We start from the raw sequence: 27,811 nt of genomic DNA on the forward strand, positions 1-27,811 counted from the left end.
TGATCTTCTTCGCCTTGAGGAACGTTGATGTAGAGATGGATGTATGAGATGGAGCACCATCCTGCTGCAAAATTTGACCCCTTTTATGATTGGGAATGTAAGATGTAGTTAATACTTCTTGATATTTTAGGCTATTGATATTGCCTTCCACCTTGCAAATGTTTTGCACACCCCCATACTGAATGTAACCCCAGACCATGATCTTTCCACCACCAAACTTGACTGTTTTCTGGGTGAATCTTGGATCTCTTGCAGTATTTGCAGCAGCTGTGGTGTAATTCAACTGAAGATTCATCTGAGAAATCCACCTTCTGCCACTTTTCCAGCGTCCATCCGTTTAGCAGGCTGTGGGCCTTGGCAAATGCCACACGGTTTTTTACCTGCCTTTTGTTTAGTGCTGGCTTCTGGGCACTGAATCGACCATGGAGGCCATTTCGAGACAGAATCCTACAAACTGTTCTAGTTGACACAGGGACTTGAGGTGACCAGGCCTGGTGGAGCTCTGTTGCAGTGGAAGAGGGACTGGCTTTGGGTTTTCTAACCAACAAACGTTCCTCCCGAGCAGTTGTCTTGTGGTCTGCCGGACCTGGGCTTGTCAAAAACATCTCCAGTCTATTCAAATCTTTTTTAAATTCTTTGTACTTGACGCTGAGACACATTAAAGGTGCCAGCCACCTCTGCAGTGGATTTGGGCTTTATTTTTTTATTTTTTATTTAACTTTATTTAACCAGGAAGGTCCCATTGAGATTAAAATCTCTTTTTCAAGGGAGTCCTGGCCAAGATAGGCAGCAACAAAATACAAATAAAACACTGTTGCAAAGAATTACATGGTTAAAATACATGTTCAAAAGACAAAAGTTAAAATATATATTCGTAGAATAATTAAGATTTTACAAATAGGTTAAGTAAAACAAGTACAAATTATGGAATTAGCCACAAAAGTTTGCAGTTTTAGTTTGAAAGCATTCAAAGAAATTAATTCTATCAGTTTCCAATCTTTCTGTAACCTATTCCATGAGGAGGGCGCAGAGTAAACAAAAGCCTTTTTTCCCAAATCAGTGCGGGCATAAGGGATAGGAAGTAGCAGCTGATTCTGAGATCGAAGTAAGTAAGGAATATCGCTTCTCAGTGTAATTAAACCGCAAATATAGGTTGGCAGTAGCCCAAGTAATGCCTTGTAGATAAAAGTGTACCAGTGACAGGATCTACGGATGGACAAAGCAGGCCACCCCACCCGAACATATAGATCACAGTGATGACAATTAAACCTAAGAGAGGCATGATAAACAGTATCAACCATCCGAAGACATTTTACAGAGGCATTCATATACAGCAAATCTCCATAATCCAATATAGTCAAGAAAGTTACTGCAACCAGACGCTTTCTTGCACTAAAAGAAAAACATAACTTATTTCGAAAATAAAAACCTAGCTTAAGCTTCAACTTCTTTACAAGGTATTCCACATGTGGTTGGAAAGTAAGAGAATCATCAAGAAGAAGACCCAGGTATTTATAAGTGTGCACCAACTCTATTTTATGTCCCTCCAGACTGAGTACTGAGGGAGTTTGTTCTTGCTTCATCCTGGAGTTTGAAAATACCATTAACTTAGTCTTATCTGCATTGAGAACAAGTTTTAAGTTAATTAATAAATGCTGGACAGCAACAAATGATTGTTGCAGGGATTCAAGAGTCTGAGATAGAGTTGGACCACAACAATAAATAACCGTGTCATCAGCATAAATATGCAAATTTGCACCTGGCACATTTAGATCTAGGTCATTGACGTAAATAATGAATAAAAGAGGACCTAGTATAGATCCCTGGGGCACCCCCTTGTGGACAGTAACAAAATCAGAACATAGATCATCATGTTTGATGCACTGTGTTCTATTACTAAGGTAATTTGTGAACCAGGCGACTGCATTCTCTGAGAAACCTGACTGGAGGAGTCTAAGTTTTAATATATCATGATCCACAGTGTCCACAGGCTTCAGCGTCTTGATAATCAAGGCTTTGGTTGCAGGATGTATTTTTGGCATGTTGTCAGCGGTCAAGTTGCAGTGCAAGTGAAGGTCTGGAGTGCTGGAGTTCTTTTTATACACACCCACTAATTAACCAATCAATTAGTGAGCACAGGTGAGGCTGTAAACTAGGATTGGGTGCATTATATGACAAGGAGACAAAACTTTTGTCTTGCCAAAATCTGACCTTTCTGTGTTCATTAAATTATCAATATTTCTGCAGTGAAGCAAATTTATTTTCGTAAATTAAATCTCATTTGGGAGGGTTTCAGCTTTCATATGAGTCATTTCTAAAACCAATCGATTTTGTTTCCACAACATGGATAAGCAACAGAACTTATGTCAGGGACTGTATGTAATAGAGAGAGAGAGAGAGAGAGAGAGAGAGAGAGAGAGAGAGAGAGAGATACACAGAGCTTCCAGAAGCAGCATATTTCCTTCATCAGCTTGATCAGTTTGCAAACAAACTGCTTCTGAATTAATAGGAGCAGGATATATGAAAAAGTAGATGTTTAAATCATAGCATTCATCCCATGAGGTTCTAAAGTTACAAAAGAACAGTTCTATCTATCTATCTATCTATCTATCTATCTATCTATCTATCTATCTATCTATCTATCTATCTATCTATCTATCTTCTGTGCACATAAATGGAAAGCAGAAGTGTTTGAACTCTGACAGATGTTTCTGAGAACGTCCTCTTTTTCTGTGTGTTTGTGAAGGAAAGGAGGTCATGATAACACAGTGAACTTACTGTGGCCATTTTTGTATAGTATGCCACTCTTTTGCTCGGAAAAAGGGCCTAACGACACCTCACCCACACACCCACATTAAGAGATAGTGAGAGAGAGAAGGAGAGAGGGAGGGAGGGAGGAGAGAGAGAGAGAGAGAGAGAGAGAGAGAGAGTAGGTGATAAGGCTCATGGTTTCCTCTTCAGGTAGCGATGTTCAGTTTACAGAAAATGGCACTGCGGTTACTCTGGGACACCACCGCTTAAGAGAGAGAGAGAGAGAGAGAGAGAGAGAGAGAGTTTGTGTGTGTGAGCTCAACAGAGAGAGTGAGGTTTCCAGACTGCCGACTGTCGTAGCAGTACTCTGTGTGATGGAGTCCTCATTATAGACTCATGTCATACAGCAAAGCAGAAAACCTGTAAATTAATTACACTCTTCTTTCTCTTTTTCACTACAAGATATGAATTTCAGTGGAGCAATCACCCGTTCATGGAAGGTATGTGGCTACCTGCTTATCTTCAGTTCCAGAAGTGTTATTATGTTAGTATTATTGTGTTTTAGTGTTATTATGTTATAGTATTATTAAGTTACAGTATTGTTACATTATAGTGTTATTATATTAAAGTGCTTTTGGCCAGATGTTAGATGAGTATGGCTTAATTTCATGTTTCAAAAAGTGAAATGAGAAATATATTGGATATGTTCGTTTTTCAATTATTTAACAGTAGATTTGAATTTTGATCATTTTACTTTTTTTCAAATTGGCCATGTCCTTTCCATGACTGAAGAACATAAAAAAATTATATTATTAAAAAAAATAAAACATACATGGACTCATACACTACCATTTTAATCTGGAGAAGAGACTAGAGACGAGAATCATCATAGCTAGAGACAGAAGAGAGGAAGAGGGGAAAGGATGAGAACGTGGTGTGTGACATGCGTGGTGTGTGACATGCAGTGTGTGTGACATGTAGTGTGTGACATGTGTGTGACGTGCGTGGTGTGTGACATTTACTGACATCTGACCTCTTTACCTATGGGAGTTGTGGGTAGATATTTTCACTCTCTTTGTGGTTGACGTTTTTTTTTTTCCATACCAGACACATGGACTGACTGATACAAAAATATAATTAACTGAAAACTATGACAAACCACAGGGAAATGTGATAAACTATATATATAATAAAGTTGTGATAAACTATATATATAATAAAGTTGTGTAGTTCTGGCTGTACTTCCCATGTAAAGTGCTCATGCACACAACTATGTGTCTCCTGTTGCCACGCCGACATGCATGTCCAGTCCACACAATGAAGAGGGCGACGCTGATTGCTCAGACTTTTGTCCTTATGCTGACGTCTCTACCTTCAAGCATAGCGGCTCAAAGTAAGTAACGTCACTCGGCACCACGGTTATAACATCTGTCAAACTAAGAGGTGAAGCCACAGAAGAGAGAAGGGGCTTTGGTGGGAGGTGGTGTGTATTTACAGTAAATACACCTCCCGAGAACCTTCCGGTATATTCCCAGCTTCCTCACGTATCTTCATGACAAAGGCCTCCTAACCCAAGCACCCTCTCACTTCTCCTTAACTCCTGCAGCTTTATGTGAGTTGTCTGGCAGGAGGGTCTCTGCTTTCAGAAATGCTCGCAAGGCTAATGAGAACGTATTTTAAGCGAGAGTAGCGTTATCATGTGACCTGTGTCACGAGACCTGCCTGGTGGCCTTATCACAGACCGTCTGTGTGCAGGTCTGGAGTGCTACTCCGACGGTATTGAGGTTGTCACGTGTGTGTGGAACAGTTCGTCACTGCACATGACCTCCGACACCAACTGCTCTCTTCAAGGAACTCTGTTTGAGTAATGTACCATGTTCTGTGCTATATAACTCACGTCTGTGTTAAACCACCCTAAACACTCTCCATAAGCTCCAGAACTTTGAAGTCAAATGTGTTTTTTTTATGCGCTATATACATTCTATGACAATTACTGACTTTAGACTAAAGTATGGAATATAAATCTTTATTAAGAGAAACCCACAAAATAACTCTGACATTAGTGTAACACCTAAATATTTCACATAAATTGTTGATTTCAGTTACTTTTCCCATATAACTGTGAAAGAAGAGCTGGTCCCCCTTGAAGACTCAACGTTATATGAAGCAACTCTGAATTTTTCAGGAGAGGTGAGTGAATATTGGAGGAGGAGCCTGGCAGATACAGTTATGTGTGCCATGAACTACTAGTCAACATAGTTCTCAGTGTATTGTGTGTTAATACACTGTGTATTCATTTTAACATGCCCTAACTGTTGGTCTCTCCCCCCAAACAGTATGGTTTGACTAATACTCATCCATCGTTCCCTGTATCTGTATACTGTGGAAACCAAACTGAACCAAAGGCAACGATAAGTGATTTCACACCCGTCAAAAACAGTAAGACCTTTCACAACACTTAAACAAGACATTGTTCAAAATATTGCCATGCACAGCTGCTTAAAGCTGACATTTGTTTTTGCCTTTGTTTTGTAAGAACTCTTCAGATAAATTGTGTTTAGATCCAAAGTGGTACAACAAATGTCTTAGATGCTCTGTAAAAAAGTATAATAAATGAGAGTAATTGTTCTCATTTCTGTAAGCAACTATTACAAATGATTAATACACCTGCTTGAAACTCACCAATCAGGAATCTTCTTTAAAAGGAGGCTGTCCTCCATGCCCCTTAATTATTTTGTGCCATTACAAATAGCTCACAGAAGGCTAGATGATTGGATGATGGGTGTGGCCCTGAAAGGAGGGAAGACACTCCCTCATTAGCTAGAACTAAGGGCAGATATCCCACAAGTCCATGCAGCAAGCACTGTTACAGAAGTGAAGAAAGTGACTCTGTCAGCAATCACAGTAGCAGTGCAGAACTGAAAACGTTTGGCCAGACTTCATTTTACAGTGCTCCTAGCTCACAGTTCATATTGTCATAACATGAACTAGTTCTCAGTCGTGGCACTCACAAAGCAGAAGAGAGGATAAATATAATCATTAAATCAAATCAGCTTAAGCTTTACAATAATCTGGTTGATGAGCTATAATGGAGAAGTAATTATTATAACAAAATAACTAGCTTTTCTACCAGTTGTGTTATAGAGGTTCTGCTGTGCATATAGAGGTTCTACTGTGGACATAAAGGTTCTACTGTGGATATAGAGGTTCTACTGTGGATATAGAGGTTCTGCTGTGCATATAGAGGTTCTACTGTGGATATAGAGGTTCTACTGTGCATATAGAGGTTCTGCTGTGCATATAGAGGTTCTACTATGGACATAGAGGTTCTACTGTGGATATAGAGGTTCTACTGTGCATATAGAGGTTCTGCTGTGCATATAGAGGTTCTACTGTGGATATAGAGGTTCTACTGTGCATATAGAGGTTCTGCTGTGCATATAGAGGTTCTACTGTGGACATAGAGGTTCTACTGTGGATATAGAGGTTCTACTGTGGATATAGAGGTTCTGCTGTGGATATAGAGGTTCTACTGTGGATATAGAGGTTCTACTATGGATATAGAGGTTCTACTGTGGATATAGAGGTTCTGCTGTGGATATAGAGGTTCTACTGTGGATATAGAGGTTCTACTGTGCATATAGACGTTCTACTGTGGATATAGAGGTTCTACTGTGGATATAGAGGTTCTACTGTGGATATAGAGGTTCTGCTGTGGATATAGAGGTTCTACTGTGGATATAGAGGTTCTACTGTGCATATAGACGTTCTACTGTGGATATAGAGGTTCTACTGTGGATATAGAGGTTCTGCTGTGGATATAGAGGTTCTACTGTGGATATAGAGGTTCTACTGTGCATATAGACGTTCTACTGTGGATATAGAGGTTCTACTGTGGATATAGAGGTTCTGCTGTGCATATAGAGGTTCTGCTGTGGATATAGAGGTTCTACTGTGGACATAGAGGTTCTACTGCAGATACATTTCATGATGCGTTGTCTTGCTCAGCAGCATATCAGCAGCATGTAGAATTAGTAGAACAGGGTTTAAATACACAGGGACAAATGAGACATTCAGCGAAGCACAGGTGGAAATCAATAGAGAAGGAGGGTGTCTGAGAAGATCTGAGAAAGGAGTGATCTGTGTGTCTGTGTCTACATATGTTCTACAGTTAGGTTATCTCCACCTGAGAAGCTAGAGGTCTACGGGGCTAACGTGTCCTGGACACCCCGCCCTCACAGCGAAGTTGAACGTTCAGATTGCTCATTTCAGCTCCAGTACCGACCAACTGATGCCAGCTGGAAGGTGAGATGTTCACAACCGTCTCGCGTAACATATTGGTTTGAGCTTCTCTCTGTCACTCTGGCTCTATTTCATTTGTTCCCTATCTGACATCTTATCACACTTAGACAAATCTTTTGTCTTCCTCCTTCTGGCTAGACATCTACCACATCTGCTACACTTATACTTTTTATTTCTCTCTCTCTCCCTCTCTCTCTTCTTCCCTCTCTCTCCCCCTCACTCTCTCCCACTCACTCTCATTCTCACTCTCTGTATCTCCCTCTACCTTTCTCTCACTCTCTCTCCCTCTTTCTCTGCCACTCTCTCTCTCTCTCTCTCTCTCTATTTCTTTGTCATTTTGTGTCCTCTTTCCATTTCTTGTCTTGCCACTCAGCATCTCTGTCCTGTCTCTTCTGTCAGGATTCAGACATCGTCGATATACAAGCGGAGAGTTGTTTGTTACCAAAGGAGAAGCTAATCTTAGGAGCGCAGTATGAGGTTAGAGTGAGGTCCAAATATATTCACTCCCCATTCTGGAGTCAGTGGAGCCCAGCTCTTAAATGGACATCCACCGTGGGGACGCCTGTCCACACCCCACGTAAGTACTGAACCTGTGGTCATTTTTGCTTATCCCATTATGCTAAAAAAATATTTTTTGTTTTTAACTTACCAAAGTAAGTGCGTCTGGGCTTGCAGCAAACTTTTGAGTTAGCTGAACTTCAAACATTAACATAACAATTACAAATTATTTTAACACTTATTTAACCTAAATAAGCTCTACGTTGTTTTTTAGTCATAAAGCTTCTGTTCTGTTCTCTTCTTTCTCCAAAGCTCCTGGATTTCTAGGACTGCCCTCCGATCTAATGGGGACTGTTTTGGTTGTAGTACTTGCAGTAATCCTACTGGTTTTGTTCTGCATTCATCCAGTTGTGCGGTGAGCGCTGGCCTTCAAATCCACATTTAACACAGCTGCAACCATGACACTGCTCTTCAGCCAAAAACGATCACTGTTTTGTGTCTACAGAAACTTACTTTTAAATGTTATCGATAACTAGTACAGGAGATGTGACTCATTTCGAAAGTTAATTATTCTTTTCAGTTGTCTGAAGAATCGATTTACACCCAAACCGTCACGATATTTTAAGACACTTGATGAGTGGGATTTTAAGGTGAGTTTCACAGAGGTTTAATTGGAATTACACTCATTTAAATGGCTCTTTCCTAACACCATGTCCATACCAGACTGTATTTTTATTCATTTTAATATAAAGAACAGGATCAACCAAGATTTCATAAAAGTGGCTGGAGTCATTTCTAACCGCCTAAGTTTTGTGAAGATGACCTAGATGTAACAGTTCATCTAGTATCCTCCTCTTCCTCAGGCATGGCTAGGTCCCTTCATGTCTCCCGAGTTGTTCATCAAGGCTGATTCAGAGGTGATCTCCCGTGTGGAGGTGCATGAGAGCGTGAGCCCTGACGCCCTCTACAGGAAGGACAGCAGTACCAGCTGGGGGGACAAAACGGACCGCAACACCTCCAGCTTCTCCAACTCCATCTACTTCTTGTCACAAAGCTCGAAATGCAAGACTGGAGTGAATCAACTGGAGTCGGGTTTGCCGCAGTGCTCCAACGGCCCAGTAGAGGGCGACAGTGCCCTGGAGGAGAGCGACATGAGCAGCCCGCTGCAGACGTCCTCCTCATACAAGCACATGCCCAGACGGGACGTGCAGAGTCCAGACTCGGGCTTCGCCCCTGACGGCGAGGACCAGGAGGAGAGCCAGGAGGATTCTGGGAGTGAAGACCTGCCCAGTCCACCAGTGGTGGACGACACTCTGACCGTCAGACACATCCTGGCCTGTCCACAGCCAATGATGCCCCACCTGGCACGCTTCCCTAACCCACCTGGACTGGTATGGAGCCCTGAAGGTACGTGGGCCCACGAGGTGGCACCTCTCTGCATCACCACAAGCATGCTGATGGCTGACTTTGACCTCACGGAATGTTCCGGCATGGTTGAACCTTCGAGCGGAGACTATATGCCCGTCAAGAAGGTACAGGAGTGATGACTTTGCACAGACGGTTAGGCTGATTTGCAATGACAAAGAAACCTCTGAAGATGGGCTAGTGGAATGAGGGACTAAAAGAGCCTCGTCTTCATTTGGTAGATCTCAGGTCTCTGTGATTCTACCAGTAGCTACAGACGTGCCCACCTGGAGCAGCAGAATTCTCTCCCGCCGTTGAAGAAACGACACACCTTAGCTTCAAGTTCCGTTGAAAATGTACTTGATCATCCTTATATCATCCTGGACTTTGTGAGCTTCAGTCATAAATACCTTACAGGCCCACCATATTATAACTGTATCGACCGTGTGGAAACAACATGTCTGCCATTACAGTTCTTCTCCGCACGTATTGTACCACCTAGCATAACCATGCTTAAAACAGCATACAGCTTTCTTTGAGAGTCCAATTATGGTTATTGTAGGTATGAATTAATGTGTTTTAGGCTTTAGGCTGCATTCATTCTGCTAGTGTGACTTTGCTGTTTAGACGTGTGCGTATGCCCCTGTATGCATCTTCATCTGTTAGAGACTGAAATTTTACCACAGTGAATTCAGTGGCGGTCTTTTATGGGTGATTCAGTGGATGTCTTAACAGTGCCAGAAGTAATGTAAACATAATGTTAGAAAAACTGTAATCACAGACAGCCTTAATGTTTAACAATAATGTTTAACACAGAGCTCTTACAATGGTTTCTATCATCACCGCTGCAGAATGTGACAGAAATATGCAACAAATATTGAAGTATTATGGGATTGCAGAGGTTCTTTTTAACATTTTGTATTTTTGTTGTGTGTGTGTGTGTGTGTGTGTGTGTGTGCGTGTGCGTGTGGCTGGCCAAAAATAAACATGCTTGGGACTGCATGGTTGAGCTTCTTGCTTATGAACAGGAGTGTATCTCTTATGAACAGGAGTGTATGTCTTATGAACAGGAGTGTATCTCTTATGAACCCAGTGTTCCTCCCCCTCAAACTCCTGGCTCAGTCAAGATGGCACCAGGTCAGATTGTGAAGGCGTTGGCTTGGACAGTGAATGGCCTCTGGGTCTGGATTGCGGAGGACCAACGGAGAGGTGAGAGAGCCCTTCAAACGTCAGAACGCTCACCCAGTTCCATGGTCTGAGAGGGGGAAAACTAAGGAGGAATTAGAGACAAACTCAGTAGTAACCTGGCAACCCTAAGAAGCCAAGGCCCATGTGACAGTTGGCAGGGTTAGTGTTTAGTCCGGCCCTCTGAGGGCCTCCAGGACCCGAGTAAGTATCGCTGACAGGGCCAATCCCTTGTTGCAAACAGAGGTGGAGAAAGCAATGTGTACCCATAGAGGTAGATACTCTCTGTGTATGACCTACAGTTTCTAGGGCATCATGGGAACATTATGGCAATAACAACACAATATAAATATTACATTTTACAATATAAATATTTACATTTTGTTTTGGGCTGTGTTAACACATTTCAAAGACTGTTTGATAACAAAATACAAAGTGTTTCTTTCTGCAAAATAGTAAGAAATGCACAATAAAGTTAAATTCTTCTCTAGTGAATCATTCCTTGAGTGAGGCTGACGTTACCAGATACTCTTTTTCTCAGAAAATTAGAGAATTCATTCTAGGAAAAAAGATGATTAATGGTTTCATCGTAACGGTGATAAAGAACATCTTAGTATTACAGCAGGACTCGGTTTATATAGAGATATGACATCGTCTATGCTATATCATGGGCAGTACTAATGAGCGCTTTAAACCCCCACCGTTTTATTTCTTTCAGTCAAATTTGTTATTGTTATTAAACCTAATACATGCAGGGAGAGATATTTGTGAAGATCAGAACCTAGGTTCTAGATTGATACTGACATTGATCATTATTCACAGCGAAAAAATCTAAAAAGGTGTCTGACATTTTGCAGAATACAATACAAAATATGTCGAATTTGAAACGTTTTTAGAGGTGATGTTCAAAATCGCCAACCCGACAACCCGTATTTCAGATCAAATAAATACAAATGAAACGTTACATTCAGTAAAGTGGCCAGAGTGTAAGCACAAGGACATACTGTATACTAAATATTTTTTTGTATTTCTAGAATAAACCCAAGGTCTACACACTCGATTAAATGTTCTTCTTGATTCCGTAAAACCAGCCAGGACTTGAGTTTATTATAGGCTATGTGCTGTTGGTGCTCTAACGTGTGTGCATTGTGCTGTCGTAGCGTTTCAAACCCCATCCATCCAGCCCAAGTCTCGTAAAGCGCTACGCACCGCAGTGTGATGTTGCGTCATTGTGAATCTACTACATTCATGCACTTACAGGAACTCGGAGTTTAGCAGAAACCCTCTAAATGAAATCCCCTCGATTGGGCCTTTCCATTACGCTGCAGTCTTCCTGATTTGCTTTTCTTTCCAGACCTTCTATTTATTTCAGCAAACCCTGTTAAATTCATTTATTTATTTACTTTATTGTTGTTTTTGTTATGATTACTATTATTATTATTATATTCCTACCGTGTCACACCTTTAGTGTCTACGGTTTTACACACAAAGAGTAATTGTCCTATATAATTTTAATAGCCTACGCTATAACGCTATAAACTAGCGTCCACAACCACACTACACCACGTTTACTCACGTTATCACAGATTAAGTAAGTGTACTCAAATTGATTCCACCTACTTTTAGTCTGGAGCTTTATGGAACGTCCCTGATGAGCGCGACCCAACCGAGAAACGCAAATATCTGCTGACACCTAGTGGAGGACGTGGGTTACTACGTGTTGCATGTGTTATGACGGACCCTGGCGGATTGAAATTGAATTAAATCCGACTGTCGGTTATTTGTCTTCGCGAACAGTGTTAACTTCTAGTTCCTCTAGAACAAATACATTTTTACTCTCAGTTGTTCTTCGAATTAGCACCTTTGTTTTAAATAATGCTTTATTCATTTAAATTGGAAGCATTACTTTGGATCAACAAAAAGTGTATTCAAAAGACAAACAGTTAACTTGCATTAGAAACCAACACTGAATTACTGAAACATGAAGAAAGATATGCAACACGTTCGGGTATACACATGGGCATGGTATTGGGGGAAAAAGTGGACCTGACTACCCAGGGCCCGAGTAGGGAGAGGGGCCCATTTTGCTCATGTGCCCCGTTTACTGGCATTTATAGAGGCCCACTGACATTGAGAGTGTACAGGGCCCAGAATTCACTGCTAAGCCCCTGGGTATACATACATTACGGTGGTTGGTATCTCTTAAAGCCAGTACATAAGATGATCCTGAGTGTTAAGATAATTCATCAAACTCCACGATCACTTCATGACTGCGGGGGTTGATTCTGTATTGTCCGTACATTCACCAAGACGTCAGGGATCAGCTCCAAAATAGCTGTTATCTAACAACACGTACAGACACACAGTGCATTTGAAAGGAATGGATAACATAATTAATCCAGTTCAGATAAGTTCAGGACTTTTAGTTTCATGTAAGTCATCTCAGCTATGAAACTAAAGGTGTTTACAACATTTGTACAATTACAATATTATTTAATTTGTCAAGGGTTAGCAATGGTGACAAAAACAGATAAAACTGGCCTAATCAACTTTAAGAAATTAAAGTTAGAATGACAAAACCCACATGTATAAGGAATCAACAATGAGAATGAGAGTGATCAGAGACTGAGTGGCTGAAACACTCTGATCTCCTTGTTCTCTGGTTCAAAGGTCAAAGTTTACACAGGCAGCAGGGTGCTGAGATCTCTACAGCTCTATGTAAACACCATTTTGATCATTGTCTAATGACTGCATTAGAAAAGGGGGTTACATTAGACCCCTTAATCATGTCTCATGGGTTATTAATTGGTTATTTTAAGTCATAGGCTCTCTAAAACCTCAAATAATAAGTTTGTTTAAAAAAAAAAAAAACCCCAGAGTCAAGAGTTTTTTACGTGGCTCTTCCGAGACACTCCAAGATTGAAACTTTAATCCAACTTCTGCTCACACAAGCAGCTTGGCCACCTGCTATAGATGTTTCCCTCGCCCCTCGGAGAGCACCAGTTCGGGCACCGCACGCGTGTACCACTCCGACCAGCCCCCGTCATACACGGACACGTCCGGCTGGCCGCACTCGCAGGCCGCCAGGGCAACGCTGCAGGCCGTCACGGCCGAACCGCACGTGGCGCACAGCGGCTGCCGCAGGTCCACCCCGGCCTGCTGAAACAGCGCCCTCAGCTGGTCTGGAGGAAGCATCAGCCCGGACGGAGCCAGGAAAGACGTGAAGGGCATGTTGATGGATCCAGGAATGTGGCCGGGTTCAGTGTCTGGCACGGACATGCACAAAAAGGAAGAAACACAATAGCTAGTTATGATGCAACCACTAAGTATTTGACATTTAGTACAACACATCTGATATAATATATAGCACTTTTGTAAGTCGCTCTGGATAAGAGCACTGGCGTAGGGGAGGGGCACGCAAGGCACGCACTGCGGGGGGACCCCGAACACAGGTGGGCCCCGCCTTAGGACGAGTTTGTTGTTTAGTCATCCTCCTGGGTGATGTTAAGCCTGGTCTGCGCGGCGAAAATGACGTAATCGCTGTGGCTCCGCCCGTGCGCGAGGGCCTCGCGCGCTGTCGATTCGCGAGGTCGTGCACCTCTCGAATTTTGTAATTTCGCGCGCGCGCCGCGCTTCAGCGCGATGAACAAAGTCATGTTTGCAGGCAGGGGCGAGGCTAGGGTATTTTTAGTGGTGCTAGAGCACCACCGTGAAGTTGCTCAGCACCCCCTGGCTCTACACATTTTTTAAATATTATATTATGCAAAAACCTTGCTCTGCACCTGCGCAATACTTTGGTATTGTGCCTCTGTGAGCACTGGGGGCTGGGCACCCCTAAAGACCAGATCCTAAAATCGCCCCTGTTTGCAGGGTTCATACACCTTAACAAGGTGGAATTAAAGCATTTGTACATCACTTTCAAGGTCCATTTCAATATTTGCCAGCACGTTAAACTTAGTTAAATATTTATACATATACTCGAAATTATTCGCTTTTTATCACATTATTTAATGGTTGTTTATTTTCAAAACGCCCAATCTTAACGTCTTCACGTTCTCTCATGTTTCGTCCTGGAATTACAAGAGGCTCGTATTTGTTAACGTATCGTTTCGGACAACACTGCAAAGCCATATTTACACTGCAGCGACGCTCGCGAAAGTATAAACGCCTACACCGCTCGCGCAGGGTCGCGCGCTACGGTCGCTCGTGAGATTTTAGCTCACGCACGGGCCTCCTCATTGCCTCCTTGCGGTGGGGCCCCAGAATTATGCGCTACGCCTCAGGATAAGAGCGTCTGCTAAATGCCATAAATGTAAATGTAAATATAAATATATATAACCATTCACTTTACTCAGCAGCGAGTATGGAGTATTAAGACACTGCTCATTAAACCATAAAAGGCTGTTACACGGACGTAGTTTTGGGGGGGGACATGTCCCCCCCACTTTTTCAAAAGCCGGTTTTGGTCCCCCCCAGTTTTTACAGTTAAACCCAAATATTTAAGTAGTGACAAAGTCATGTCCCCCCCACTTTTTAACGGTAAAAAAACCAATATCCAAATAGCGACAAATCTAGCACTAGGATCATGCAGCACCCCCCCCCCCCCCCGCTTAACAGTTCGCCACCCCAGGTTGTGTCCCCCCCACTTGTGAAATCAAAACTACGTCCATGGGCTGTTAAACCTCATTCACAGTGACAACAACGTACAAAAAATAATACATCACACGTAAACACTGCGTGTCTGCTTATACAAACATATTGGACCCACCACAGCAAACTACCAGCGTCAGCACAGAATGAACTAGTCAGAGCCTGTGGGCCACGGGGGCTTCGAGGTCCAGTGGCTCCATAAACTTGGAGAAAGTGCGTTGAGAAATCGTCCAACTTGAACCCTGTCCTCTCCGTGTTAGTGTCGTACTGCACGTAAGCAGCACGCTGCCCTTGAAGGAGGACCCGACAGACCCGCACAAACATTAACTCACTTATTTATTGGGCTAATCTTGCCCGGGTCAGAGGGCTGCTCTCTTCACTACTCAGGCACAGTTCTCTTATACCTGCTTGTTTATTTTCGTCGGTGTCGACATGAAGAAGACGTGGCGTTTTTCTTTAGGTCAAGAGCAGTGGTAGACACTTGAAGATTTTTAAGTTCAGTTAGTAGCCTACATCAATTAGTAATTAGTACGCACTAGCTACCTAATTAAGAGAATCCAATCTGTTTTACACCGAGAAATGAATTTAAGATAGGGTTTATCTGTTAGCATAACAATAATAATAACAATAAGTATATTATATAATTAATAATATCAAAAATAGTATTATATATTAATAATAATAATAATAATAATAATAATAATAAGATAATATTTAATATTGTGTCACACTTACTGTCTCTCGGTTCTGGGTCGGTTCCTCTGAACCGACCTGCAGGCCGTGCGTCCACCAGTTGAAACGTCTTGGTGTCAGTATTGTTCAGAATGTCTTCGTACGTTTTAACCCACGAATGATTCAGGGTGGCTTTAAACTCCGTGGGTTCTGGCTTCTTATACGTGTCTGTTAGCGGGTATCCCTCCTTAATCCAGTGTTTTAGGCCACCGTTGAGGACAGACACGGACCTGTGTCCAAACACCCGGAACATCCACCAGACGCGCGGTGAAGAGAACGCCCCGTACTCGCTGGCGTCGTACACCACGACGTGTGTGGCGCCACTGATGCCCAGATTACCCACATACTCCGCAAAATCACCCTCCGTGGGCAGCATGTGGTCCAGCGGAGAACTTCTGTCGCAACAGCGGTCAATGTCAAAAAACACAGCACCTGGCACATGTCTCTTCTTAAAGTCGCTTTTGGCGACGTGCAAAAGTTTAGGAAGGTACCAGGAGGCGTCCAGAACACGGACGTTGGACCCGCTGCGTGTCTTGAGCGCCTCAGAAAGCCACCTGGCCGTGACCAGCGCGTTGGTTCTGAGAGGCATCGCGGTAAAGGAGAAGAAGATGATGAATCCCAGCTGTGCTGGTGAATATATCAGGACCTGTCGCACCTACTCCTGCAGGATCACAGGAGGCGTTGACCAACAGTCATTTCACCATAGGGCTGTTTCAAAGGGAACTTTATCTGATTTGATCACGGCGGCTAGATCAAAAGTCCTTAGATGTCGACAGACTCACGTTTACAGTTTATGATACTATCAAATGACTGTAGTAACCTAAAAGTTTGCGATTGAAATGTTGTTTACAAATAGGAGTTAACATTTGTGTTATAAAAGGTGGCAGGGGTCTTTGTGGTGGTATGAAATATTAATTTGTATTTTAACAAACATTACCACTTGCCGGTTTATTCTTCGTCAATGAAACCAAACCTATAGTTAGTTATCAAATAAATTACTACAGATTTCAGCTGTTCGGAACCTTTTTATTGTTCGGGGTTCCTACCCGAGTTTTTAAAGGTGCAACACAAAATGTTCACGGCATCATGTGGAAGTAATGACGCTATCAACAACTGGATTACACAGCGAATATAGTTATTAAATAAACACTTAGTGAGATTTTGAGTAGCTAACATTATTGGAAAAGTTGGACGATGTCTGTTTCAGTGGTACGGAGGGGACTGGAGCTTCTAAGTAATGATCTTAAAGGTAAGATGCATTTGAATATCTATCTTATCTAAGGTAGGTTAGCTAGCTGGCAAACCAAGTAAGTGTTCAAACCAAAATAATGAATATGCTAGTTGAGCACGCTAGCTAACTACATATAACGTTAACTGAGATGTGTTAACTACTGTTGCTATGGATATCTGGTTTTATAAATCTGAGATTGTGGCTTTAAACTATGGTATATTCAGTTACCTGCTCCGAGGGTACACGGGTGCCTATTTTGTCTGTTTTGTCTGTACACATGCGGATCCTGTGACCCTCCGGAATGGCGACTATGAGGAATAGCACTGTTTATTGTGGATTGCCTCTAGATCTATGTGAAATCTGGCACCATAAGATAAATTGGTCAAATACTAAAAGAAGGTGCGTGTAAAACCACTGTACAGTGTTGGCTAACCCCCCCTCCCCCCTCCCCTTCTAAAGTTGGTGGTAAGAGTCAGAAGAAAACGAAGAACTGTCAGAAGACCATGATGGATCAGATCAGCTCTAATAAACAGGGCGTCAGGAAACAGATCCGTCAGCTGCAGGCCCACAGCCAAGCCAGGAAGAGCAAGACCACTGTCAAAGACAAGCATGTCAAAAACGCTTTGGGTGAGTAACTCAACCTGAAGGAACACTGGGGATTTGAAATACACACATTTTGTGAAAAAGAGTCATTTTTACATCATCTGCTTGTCACAAAATTCTTATTGGTGGTTCCTTCATGGTGTCCTTTATAGCTGACCCCGATTCTCTGAAGATACTGCTTGGCAATACTTGAATCAGACAACTTTCTTCCATTATTAATATTACCAGAGGAATAATTCTAGTAGCCTATAATTCTGACCCAAAAGTTAAAAATGAGCATATGCAAATATGTAAATTAAGATATGCAAATTAACCAGGTGTTGTGGACCGTTCCTGCAGCCGTGCGGTAGAACATGCTCTTTGTGGCCCGTGTGCGCCCTGCAGCTGAACCAGAACTGCTGTGTGCGTGTTTTCATTGCAGAGGAGTACCGAAAGAAACAGAAGAAAAACCAGCTCGATGCCAACCTGAAGTACTTCCTTGGAACCAGCTACCGAACCCAGGAAAAGTACACAAAGAAGGTATTCCAACAAGACAGCCAACAAGACGGGCTGTTACTTCTTTCTTTTTAATGAATAACCACAAAAACATTTGAAGTTGCCGGTGCAATGAATATATTACACATGCACAGCACATGTCGAGGGAGCAAACATCAACGTATTTGCGGTGTAAGGAAGGAAAAGCAGTGTGTATTCCATGTCCGCTGGAGATTCTCACAGACTAAGATAAAAGTACATTAACCCAGTGCTCGTTCGAGTGTGTGACCTGGCTGTAGGCTGTTTAGCAGCCTGTCCCATTCTCATTTGGTTCAGGGTCACATTTGATCCAGCGTCAGGAATGGTTGCAGTGTTGGGCACTGGTGGTGTCCTTGAGGTTAATGTCATGATCGAATCTCTTCGTCTCAGATCCTACAGCAGAACATCGGCCGTCTCTCCCGTCAACAGCCTGAGCAGCCAGAGAAGAAACCAGCACAGCACACGTCTGTCTTCACAGAAGAGGAATTCCAGAAGTTCCAGGAGGAATATTTTTCTAATCTCTGATCTTAGTACGGACAATCCCCATCGCTCCAGCAACATCTGGACAATCTAGATGGATCCAAAAACAGATTAATTATTCATGTTTCATATTCATATTCATTTACTTCATGTTGTCATTTATGTTTTAATAAAAATGTGTACATGGTGGCTTTGCCAAAATGTTTTTTGAAGATTGCAATCACAGTTCATGCAGTTAATTTTGGTCTCCGCAGTGAAGTCAGAGTGAAATGGATGAACTGGAATGAAGTCGTGGTCTTTATCTTGTGTTCTTACGCCAAAATACACAAATATCTGCAAAAGGTTTCACACCCAGAGAAGGACTTAATGCTTGTTTACCTAAATATTCCATGCAGTTCTGTGTCCTCAGTTACAGTGGGGAAAATAAGTATTTAGTCAGTCACCAATTGTGCAAGTTCTCCCACTTAAAAAGATGAGAGAGGCCTGTAATTGACATCATAGGTAGACCTCAACTATGAGAGACAAAATGTGAAAAAAAATTGAGAAAATCATTTTGTCTGACTTTTAAAGAATTTATTTGCAAATAATGGTGGAAAATAAGTATTTGGTCACCTACAAACAAGCAAGATTTCTGGCCGTCACAGACCTGTAACTTTTTTAAGAGGCTCCTCTTTCCCCCACTCATTACCTGTATTAATGGCACCTGTTTGAAGTCGTTAACAGTATAAAAGACACCTGCCCACAACCTCAAACAGTCACACTCCAAACTCCACTATGATGAAGACGAAAGAGCTGTCAGAGGACACCAGAAACCGAATTGTAGACCTGCACCAGGCTGGGAAGACTGAATCTGCAATAGGCAAGCAGCTTGGTGTGAAGAAATCTACTGTGGGAGCAATAATCAGAAAATTGAAGACCTACAAGACCACTACTAATCTCCCTCGATCTGGGGCTCCACGCAAGATCTCAGCCTGTGGGGTCAAAATGATCACAAGAACAGTGAGGAAAAATCCCAGAACCACAAGGGGGGATCTAGTGAATGACCTGCAGAAAGCTGGGACCAACGTTACAAAGGCTACCATCAGCAACACACTACGACGCCAGGGACTCAGATCTTGCAGTGCCAGACGTGTCCCCCTGCTTAAGCCAGTCCATATCCAGGCACGTCTGAAGTTTGCTAGAGAGCATTTGGATGTTCCAGAAGAGTATTGGGAGAATGTCATATGGTCAGATGATACCAAAGTAGAACTATTTGGTAAAAACACAACTCGCCGTGTTTGGAGGACAGTGAATGCTGAGTTGCATCCAAAGAACACCATACCAACTGTGAAGCATGGGGGTGGCAACATCATGCTTTGGGGCTGTTTCTCTGCAAAGGGACCAGGATGACTGGTCCGTGTACATGAAAGAATGAATGGGGCCATGTATTGTGAGATTTTGGGTGCAAACCTCCTTCCATCAGCAAGGGCAATGAAGATGAAACGTGGCTGGGTCTTTCAGCATGATGATGATCCCAAGCACACTGCCAGGGCAACAAAGGAGTGGCTTCGTAAGAAACATTTCAAAGTCCTGGAGTGGCCTAGCAGGTCTCCCGATCTCAACCCCATCGAAAACCTTTGGAGCGAGTTAAAAGTCCGTGTTGCCTGCTGACAGCCCCAAAACATCACTGCTCTAGAGGAGATCTGCATGGAGGAATGGGCCAACATACCAGCAACAGTGTGTGCCAACCTGGTGAAGACTTACAGAAAATGTTTGACCTCTGTCATTGCCAACAGAGGATATACAACAAAGTATTGAGATGAACTTTTGTTATTGACCAAATACTTATTTTCCACCATTATTTGCAAATAAATTCTTTAAAAGTCAGACAATATGATTTTCTCAATTTTTTTTTTCACATTTTGTCTGTCATGGTTGAGGTCTACCTATGATGTCAATTACCGGCCTCTCTCATCTTTTTAAGTGGGAGAACTTGCACAATTGGTGACTGACTAAATACTTATTTTCTCCACTGTATTTAGCTCCTGAAGTCCTAGAACAGGGGTAATCAACTATATTGTTCCGCGGGCCAAATTTGGCAGATAGCTCTGACCTGCGGTCCGGGAGACGGGAGGGGGTGTGGCGAACGTAAGTTGTTGAGCCGGGGGGGGGGGGGGGGGGGGGGGGGTGTGTGGCGACGTAACACTCATGACGGAGTGTTTTTTTTCAATAGCGCTGAAATAAATGCTCCGGTTTAAAATTAATTCTCCCGTCAAAATTAAGAAATATATTTAACAATTTATTCTGGGTCCGGATGGGATGGCATTTGGGTCCGTATATCAGGAATGAGATTGGGTCCGGATCCGGACCGCGGTCTGCCTGTTGGTGACCTCTGTCCTAGAAACACGCTCCAAGTCAGACTGCTCTATCACCGTACTAATAGTATGCTCACGAGGACATACAAAGACATACGCAGTATTGATCAGATGACAATCGTGCTTTGACATTTACCCATCAGAAAAGGCAGCAGGAATGAGAAGCTGAACTTGATCATCCGGTCCGAGCTGAATGGCAGAGAGATGCATGTTACGGTAATGCTCTTGAAATACTGAGCAAAGCTGTGAGAGTAAACAATGTGTGCAATGTAAGCAGCAGAACAGGTTCTGTGTGCCCTGAGCAGAGGTTCAGTGTCCGTCTGTAATCAGCCCTGGAAGCAGACAGTGCTCATTAAAGAATGCTTGAAGCATATAAAACCTAATGTGAATCCATTAGATGCAATAGAAAAAAACTAAAATATGATGGCATAGGGGAAAGTCAAGAATCGGCTGAAAGTAAACACAGACAAAGGATGTCGCTCGTAAGTAATTGTTTATTACTCTAGAATTTTTGAGTTATGTAAGGGATTTACAATTGGCTTACGCTGTTACATCAACAGCATTAACATATTCCTTTTAGAAAATTAGTCATATTAAACGTTTCTTGGAGAGGAAAGTAGATTATTTTGAATATTCTGTTGTTTTCAACGACTGCTGGTTCTCTAAGATCCATAGAATAAAGTGTGGTATAATAATATCTTGTCAGGGTGCGAGTGCTAAACCTAGTCGTCCAGCACGCCCACCTCCCCGCGACCCAGCAGTGGTCCAACAGACGTCTCTAAACCCAGCCGAGGTCCAGCAGACGTCTCTAAACCCAGCTGAGGTCCAGCAGACGTCTCTATACCCAGCCGTGGTCCAGCAGACGTCTCTAAACCCAGCCGTGGTCCAGCAGACGTCTCTAAACCCAGCCGTGGTCCAGCAGACATCTCTAAACCCAGCCGTGGTCCAGCAGACATCTCTAAACCCAGCCGTGGTCCAGCAGACATCTCTAAACCCAGCCGTGGTCCAGCAGACATCTCTAAACCCAGCCGTGGTCCAGCAGACGTCTCTAAACCTAGCTGGGGTCCAGCAGACGTCTCTCCACCCAGCCGTGGCTCCATGCGTGCCCTCTGATCCATCAACAGACTCCCCAATTTATTTGTCCGTCCTGTCGGACGAGCTCACTGATAAGGTACAGGCATTCTGACAGTAGTGCTGTAACTGCCATGAATTTTGACATTAACAATTTGCTTCAGTCAAGATTTCTATAACTATTCTATAGTTGTACTATACTATTTCAATAACTATTCTATATCTATATCTAAATGGGTTTTGTCAGTAGCTTGCGACACCTGCCAGACCTCCGCGTCCTGCCCCAAGGAGGTCTGTTCCCTCCAGGGAAGACCAGGTCTCTCTTGCCCAGCCAGAGGTGAAGCATTTTTAGCAAATTCACATCTCTTCCTCCATAGTGTTTGCTTGTTCATTTTCATTTTCTCCTCTACAGAATTTATATGGGCACGCAGAGTCAACAGACGTTAGAACTGCAGGAGACCCTGTGTACGGTATGAACTCCGATCCAACGTCGGTTCTGTACCAAGACGTTCTTCCTGATGAGACCGATCTTACAGTAAGCCAGTGACATCGCTTCAGATGCGTTGCTTTACCATACATATGTATTTACTGTAAAGACCCTGGTGATAAAATAAACTTCTCAACATTTATGCACAAGATGTGCACATTTCATCACTAAATACTGATCCCAGTATGTATTTATATTTTCAGTACATTTCAGTACTTTTCAAGTATCAGTACATTTAAATTGGGGCTTTGTGAATGTACCATGTACAATATATAAGCTATGGCAGGGCATAATACATGATAATACCTACTGTCTTACTCTGGTTCCCTCACACCCAGCCCCAGGATTGTACCACACCACAAAGCCCCCCACCTCCTCGTCCTCTTGCTCCACCTCGTCCTGCTGCCCCCCCTCGCCCTGCAGTGGTACGACCCCCAAGACCCTCCCTACCCACATGGACCTCAGAAGATCCCACTGAGCACCTGTATGAGTATATACCGGATCTACTGTCAAACACCCAGGTACGGGTACCGGGGACCCATCACAGATCATATCCACAGCCTCAGTGAGAGAATAAAGCCCAGAAAGGTCTGTGTGTTGAATGCGATTTCCGTTCGAACAGACGCAGGATGGAGGAGGTACGTTTTTGAGCCCAGTGCCTCCTGCAGTCCCAGCTGAGAGGAGGCCGCACAATGTTCGCTCCTGGAGTGAGCAGTCTAGCATGGAAGGAGATAACAGCTCCAAGGTGACGCACGCTGGTATCTCTCGCCAGCATCGTGCTCTGCAGAAATATGTGCGCTTTGACAGCGTCATGTTGCGCTGCAGTGACATAGAGAGTCTTAACTGGAGGGGTTGGGTTTTGTAAACACTATGACAATGTACAGAAGGTACAAAATAGGCTTTTTGCTTGTTGTTAATCAATTATATAAACAAGAAGGCAGCTCTCAATTACCAAGCAGCTTCTGGTTACGTTGCCTCCAGAATTGACCTCAGGTTGGAATTGATTGAGATTTGGTATTCCACTTTAGTTAATAAAACGCACTGTGGTTAGTCAGAACACATGTTACAGTCAGGCCTGTTTGCATACAAACTCCACTCATTTAGGAATCCAGAATGATCACATGGAATGATATTTCTGGATCTGTTTTGATCAGATTGGAGTGTTATTTTTGTCAAAAGGACAAAAGTCTGTATATAAATCCAAGCATGTATCCTCCACATGTAATTTAAATTATTAATAATAATAATAATAATAATAATAATAATAATCTTTATTTGTATAACACCTTTCATACATACATGCAACTCAAAGTGCTTTACAGAATAAATAAAAAGAAACATCAAAAGGAAGCAAAGATAAGACAAAAAGAAAATGTTAAAAGAAAGATAAAAAGAAACAAAAATAATGACAAATTATAAAATAATAATAATGTAATAAAATAAATATTAAAATAACGTAAAATGTAACTAAATAAAACAATATAAAAAAGTAAAGTAAATAAGATAATAATAATCTGGAAAACTATTAAAATAGTTATAACAGAGTTAGAGTTTCTTAACTAAAAGCAGATCTAAACAGGAAAGTTTTGAGACTCTTCTTGAAGCTATGCAGGGATGAAATGCCTCTGAGCTCTTCAGGAAGAGAGTTCCAGAGCTTTGGGCCATAGTGGCTAAAAGCCAATCTTTAATCGGCTTTTAGGAATCACCAGTAGATTACTGTTTGAAGACCCGAGAGACCTGACTGGAACATATCTAACCATCATGAGGTAAAGAGGAGCAAGACCATGAAGACATTTAAAAACCATGACTAGAACCTTAGAATCTATTCTAAAGCTGACAGGTAACCAGTGCAGTGAGTGGAGTGCCGGTGTAATATGATCTCTCTTTCTCCTGCGGGTCAGAACCCTTGCAGCAGCGTTCTGAACTCGCTGTAGGTGCGAAATAGAGCTCTTTGGAAGAGCAGATAGAACAGCGTTACAATAATCTAGCCTTGGTGTGATAAATGCATGGACAAGTTTTTCACTATCAGCAGGAGAGAGCATATCTCGGACCTTAGCGATGTTTCGAAGGTGAGAATAAGCTGTCTTGCATGCAGTCATGATGTGTGATTTGAAGCTGAGCTCATTATCAAAGGTGACATTGTCTAAAGGTGGTGGCTGATTGGTGCAGTGTGTCAGCTGAGTAAAGGACTTTTATTCTGTTATACCTCTCTAGGAGCTGCAGCTTCTGTGGGACTGGTGGGTTAGTGTGGAAGGTAAGTTGGGCCTCCACTGTTCTCTTCTACTGTGTGGATGAGTGTAGTCGTTCTTCTGTGCATACTGGTTGTCTCGTCTCTTTTAGAATGGGATCAAGTGGCCATGTACTATCAAGGAGAGGAAACAAAGTATACTCACATTGTCTATTAATTTGGAAGCAATTAAAGTTTATCTACTGTAATTACCACGGATGAAAATAACTCCTATTTGGGATGCATCGTGTCCGGCAGGCTCCTGTCCTCGGCCGTGCACAGGATGAAGATGGCCATGCGTCTGTTCGAGCTGCTGATGTTCGAGCGCGGACGGGTCCTGCTGAACTACATCACAGAGCTGCACTGCACCGCCGACAGCGTGCAGAAGTCGAGCAAGACGACGCGCATCATGGGCATGACGGGCGGCACCACGGGGGCGGTGGGCGCCGTCGCCGTGATCGCCGGCCTCGCCCTCGCTCCCTTGACCTTCGGTGCCTCGGTGGTGGCGGCCGGGGTTGGCGTGGGGGTCGCGGCGGCCGGAGGGGTCACGGGCGCGTCGGCCGCCATCACCAACAAGGTGAAGAGCAACCAGTTCAGGCAGAAGGTGGAGAGGATTCTTAGGAACTACAAATCTCAGATGGAGGACGTCGTGGGGTGCCTGGCGTTCATTGATGAGGGAATGGAGCACCTTAGGAAGCGGGATAAGTCAAAGTTTAAGTACATGGATGGTGATGCCATGAAAATAGTGCAAATGGCCCTGGAGACAGAAAGCTTTGCTTCCACGGCCGCGGTTACCGAGAGTGCCTGTGTGCTCCAGGCCTTTGCCTCTGGGCTGGACTATTACTTCACTGAGGAAGCTGACAAGCTGAGATTAAAAAAGGACTCCGAAAGCCAGTTCGCCGGCGAGATCCGCGAGGTGGCGGTCAGGCTCAAAAAGGGCATGGATGAACTGATCTGGATTAGAAACTTTTTCCGCTCTGTAGTTCTGTGAAGTGTGTAATTCTGTAAAGCATGTAACTCTTGGTGGTAATGTAGGATGCCTACTGACTTCCACTGTAATTATATTTCTGTTATTTAAGATGATCCTTTTAAGCCAGTCTAACAACTTCAAATATCATTGTGATGTATTTTAATGTCTTTGTTTCGTATGCATCTGTGACAAGTGTTTTGTGATGATGTACAGCTTAAATGTGTCTATTTGGAAAATGTATGACCAAGCATGTTTATCTGTTGATAAATATTAACAACATTAAAAGCATGCTTATCTGTTAAATATGAACAACATTAAAAGCATGTTTTTTTGTTGGATAATGTATAATTTTGCCAATGTGCGTTAACCAAACTCAGTGCAGAATAGGATTCATTACTTACAAATTGCCTGTGTTACCCACACTAATAGACTACTGTACTGCCCGAATCTTTTCTCATCCACATATTATCTTTTTTTTAATAAAATAAAAAACATAGAACAGGCCTCTTTATTGATGCTTCAGCCCACCACATGTGACTGGGCTAGTTATTTGAAGCCAATATGCATGAGGGGGACCTCAGGGCTCCATACTAGGTCTACTTTTATTTTCTTTAAACATGTTACCACTAGGACACATTATATTATTAATGAACATAGAGTCACTTTCATATTCATTCAGTAAACACCATTGTATTTATCTAGAGAGCCAAACGATACCAGTTTATTAAATAAACTCACAGTCTGGCTATCAAGCATCGTTACCTGGATGTAGAGATTCTTGTACAGATACAGGCCCATTGACAGTCTTGCTGGGGCCCGGAACAAGAAAGTTTCATGTGCCCACACCCCACCCGGCTTATGTCATTTGAATTTCATTCAAATTTCCTTACGACATTTGAATTTCACAATCCTTGTGTTAGGTCATCTAGTTACGCAATAATACACGAGAGGGAGTGCTATAACGTGTAATATTAGCACTGCTGTGCTGCGGTCGTAGATCAGTGATTATACCACAGTTCCATTATCGCTGTTTATTGAAAGATTTTAGTTAAAGAGGACGAGAAAATACGACCTGTTTGGTTAAAAACACTCTGCCAGTTAAAATAGTTCCATTCAATGGCTCGCTACTAAACTTACACAACACTGGAACAGCCTTACCCAATAAATATTATTGAGGTAAATATACACAAAACAACTGTTGATAAAAATGTATTTATTAAAAATAAAGTACAATTATTGATAATGGATTTTAAGGTATTAACTTCGTTTCTCTGCATTTCCAGCTCATCCAAATCATTGTTTGTAAGCGTGACAAACCTTGGCTCATTGGAGGAATCAGGCTGGTCATTTATAGCTTCATCCTCCAGGTTCAGATCGAAACAAATGCTTTTGAAGCCAATAGATTTAACAAACTCTCTGTAATTCATTTTGATAATGTTGCTGCTTGTTTGTAGTTGCGCTGTTTGGCTTGTAAACGCTGCTTCGTTGCTAGGTTACCTGTATGTGGCGGAGTAATACATGGAGAGCTTCGGTTACAATGCTGTAAGTGTAATATTGGCACTCCTAGATCGCCTCTCAGCCAATCACATTGTAGGGTCGGAACTAACTGTGGTATAATATATAATATAGCCACACATCAAAGCTGTTTCTGACAGCTGACTGGTGGAGGGGCGCGAGGGTCCGCACGGCGAAAATGACGTAATGGCAGTGGCACCGCCCGTGCGCGAGGGCCTCACACGCTGTCTCGCGAGGTCGTGCACCTCTTGAATTTTGTAACTTCGCGCGCGCCGAAAGTTATAAAATAAAGTCAAGTTCATACACCTTTACAAGGTGGAATTAAAGCACTTGTACGTCACTTTCAAGGTCCATTTCAATATTTCCTAGCATGTTAAACTTAATTAAGTTAAATATTTATACGTATACTCGAAATCATTCGAAATAATTCGCTTTTTATCACATTATTTAATGGTGGTTTATTTTCAACGTTCACGTTCTCTCATGTTTCGTCCTGGAATTACAAGAGGCTCGTATTTGTTAACGTAATACAAGAGAACTGTTCAGTCAGACAGCTATTTGTTGTGAAATGAAGTAGTTACAATTTCAAGCATTTTCAAGTACTTTAGTCTAAATTCTTTCAAACCTGGAACACAATGCAAAATTAAAATTCGTCAGGTAAATGTTTTTCCTTTCTTTTCTGCGCTCCAGATTTCTGTTTACTTTAACTATCCACCTCTGTATTTCCCGCTGTTGGGCGGGTACCAGCCGGCTATGGTCGGTGCTGGATCAAACCATTTTTCAGTGGGAGGCGGGGGTGTATGCACTTAATAGAAAATATGCAGATAGGTAAAAAACA

General features: G+C 42.6%; 4 protein-coding genes across 6 annotated transcripts in view; 3 read left to right on the top strand and 1 right to left on the bottom strand.

Annotated features, from left to right (window-relative positions):
• LOC143522066 (uncharacterized) overlaps window positions 1-9,957 on the top strand; it is a 29,531-nt gene extending 19,574 nt beyond the window's left edge. Inside the window, exons 1-11 of one of the 3 annotated variants that reach the window (XM_077015742.1) lie at window positions 3,064-3,081; window positions 3,214-3,251; window positions 4,061-4,144; window positions 4,507-4,615; window positions 4,854-4,941; window positions 5,088-5,190; window positions 6,923-7,056; window positions 7,453-7,630; window positions 7,864-7,966; window positions 8,132-8,201; window positions 8,415-9,957. In XM_077015742.1, the coding sequence (XP_076871857.1) occupies window positions 3,245-3,251; window positions 4,061-4,144; window positions 4,507-4,615; window positions 4,854-4,941; window positions 5,088-5,190; window positions 6,923-7,056; window positions 7,453-7,630; window positions 7,864-7,966; window positions 8,132-8,201; window positions 8,415-9,095 (1,557 nt within the window). In that variant the 5' untranslated portion in view covers window positions 3,064-3,081; window positions 3,214-3,244 and the 3' untranslated portion in view covers window positions 9,096-9,957. The other 2 variants (XM_077015740.1, XM_077015741.1) reach the window with 2 other exon arrangements.
• Window positions 9,958-11,982: 2,025 nt separating this feature from the next.
• LOC143522070 (3-mercaptopyruvate sulfurtransferase-like) lies at window positions 11,983-16,231 on the bottom strand. Its single transcript, XM_077015757.1, has 2 exons — window positions 15,526-16,231; window positions 11,983-13,406 (listed from the first exon to the last, which is right to left on the bottom strand). Exons 1-2 carry the CDS (start codon window positions 16,109-16,111, stop codon window positions 13,108-13,110), a joined length of 885 nt encoding a protein of 294 aa, XP_076871872.1. The 5' UTR covers window positions 16,112-16,231; the 3' UTR covers window positions 11,983-13,107.
• On the top strand, window positions 16,213-18,538 carry rps19bp1 (ribosomal protein S19 binding protein 1). Its single transcript, XM_077015762.1, has 4 exons — window positions 16,213-16,771; window positions 17,213-17,380; window positions 17,778-17,875; window positions 18,260-18,538. Exons 1-4 carry the CDS (start codon window positions 16,717-16,719, stop codon window positions 18,392-18,394), a joined length of 456 nt encoding a protein of 151 aa, XP_076871877.1. The 5' UTR covers window positions 16,213-16,716; the 3' UTR covers window positions 18,395-18,538.
• A 2,443-nt stretch (window positions 18,539-20,981) lies between these two features.
• LOC143522065 (uncharacterized) lies at window positions 20,982-26,071 on the top strand. The gene is made up of 9 exons (XM_077015739.1): window positions 20,982-21,185; window positions 21,410-21,874; window positions 22,025-22,111; window positions 22,187-22,309; window positions 22,600-22,782; window positions 22,884-23,006; window positions 24,476-24,515; window positions 24,602-24,644; window positions 24,747-26,071. The coding sequence occupies exons 1-9, from the start codon at window positions 21,177-21,179 to the stop codon at window positions 25,477-25,479; spliced, it is 1,806 nt and encodes a 601-aa protein (XP_076871854.1). The 5' UTR covers window positions 20,982-21,176; the 3' UTR covers window positions 25,480-26,071.
• Window positions 26,072-27,811: the final 1,740 nt, after the last annotated feature.

The sequence above is a fragment of the Brachyhypopomus gauderio genome, chromosome 8, assembly GCF_052324685.1.
Source record: "Brachyhypopomus gauderio isolate BG-103 chromosome 8, BGAUD_0.2, whole genome shotgun sequence".
Classification (NCBI taxonomy): domain Eukaryota; kingdom Metazoa; phylum Chordata; class Actinopteri; order Gymnotiformes; family Hypopomidae; genus Brachyhypopomus; species Brachyhypopomus gauderio.

Bases quoted from the DNA above. Each gene is read 5' to 3' on its own strand.
- LOC143522070 (XM_077015757.1), bottom strand. From the start codon at position 16,111: ATGCCTCTCAGAACCAACGCGCTGGTCACGGCCAGGTGGCTTTCTGAG. The intron at 13,407-15,525 runs GTAAGTGTGACA...TGTCCGTGCCAG, and splicing joins CGACCCAGAACCGAGAGACA to ACACTGAACCCGGCCACATT.
- rps19bp1 (XM_077015762.1), top strand. From the start codon at position 16,717: ATGTCTGTTTCAGTGGTACGGAGGGGACTGGAGCTTCTAAGTAATGAT. The intron at 17,381-17,777 runs GTGAGTAACTCA...TTTTCATTGCAG, and splicing joins GCATGTCAAAAACGCTTTGG to AGGAGTACCGAAAGAAACAG. The intron at 17,876-18,259 runs GTATTCCAACAA...TCTTCGTCTCAG, and splicing joins AGGAAAAGTACACAAAGAAG to ATCCTACAGCAGAACATCGG.
- LOC143522065 (XM_077015739.1), top strand. The intron at 22,783-22,883 runs GTACGGGTACCG...CCGTTCGAACAG, and splicing joins ATCTACTGTCAAACACCCAG to ACGCAGGATGGAGGAGGTAC. The intron at 23,007-24,475 runs GTGACGCACGCT...ATACCTCTCTAG, and splicing joins AAGGAGATAACAGCTCCAAG to GAGCTGCAGCTTCTGTGGGA.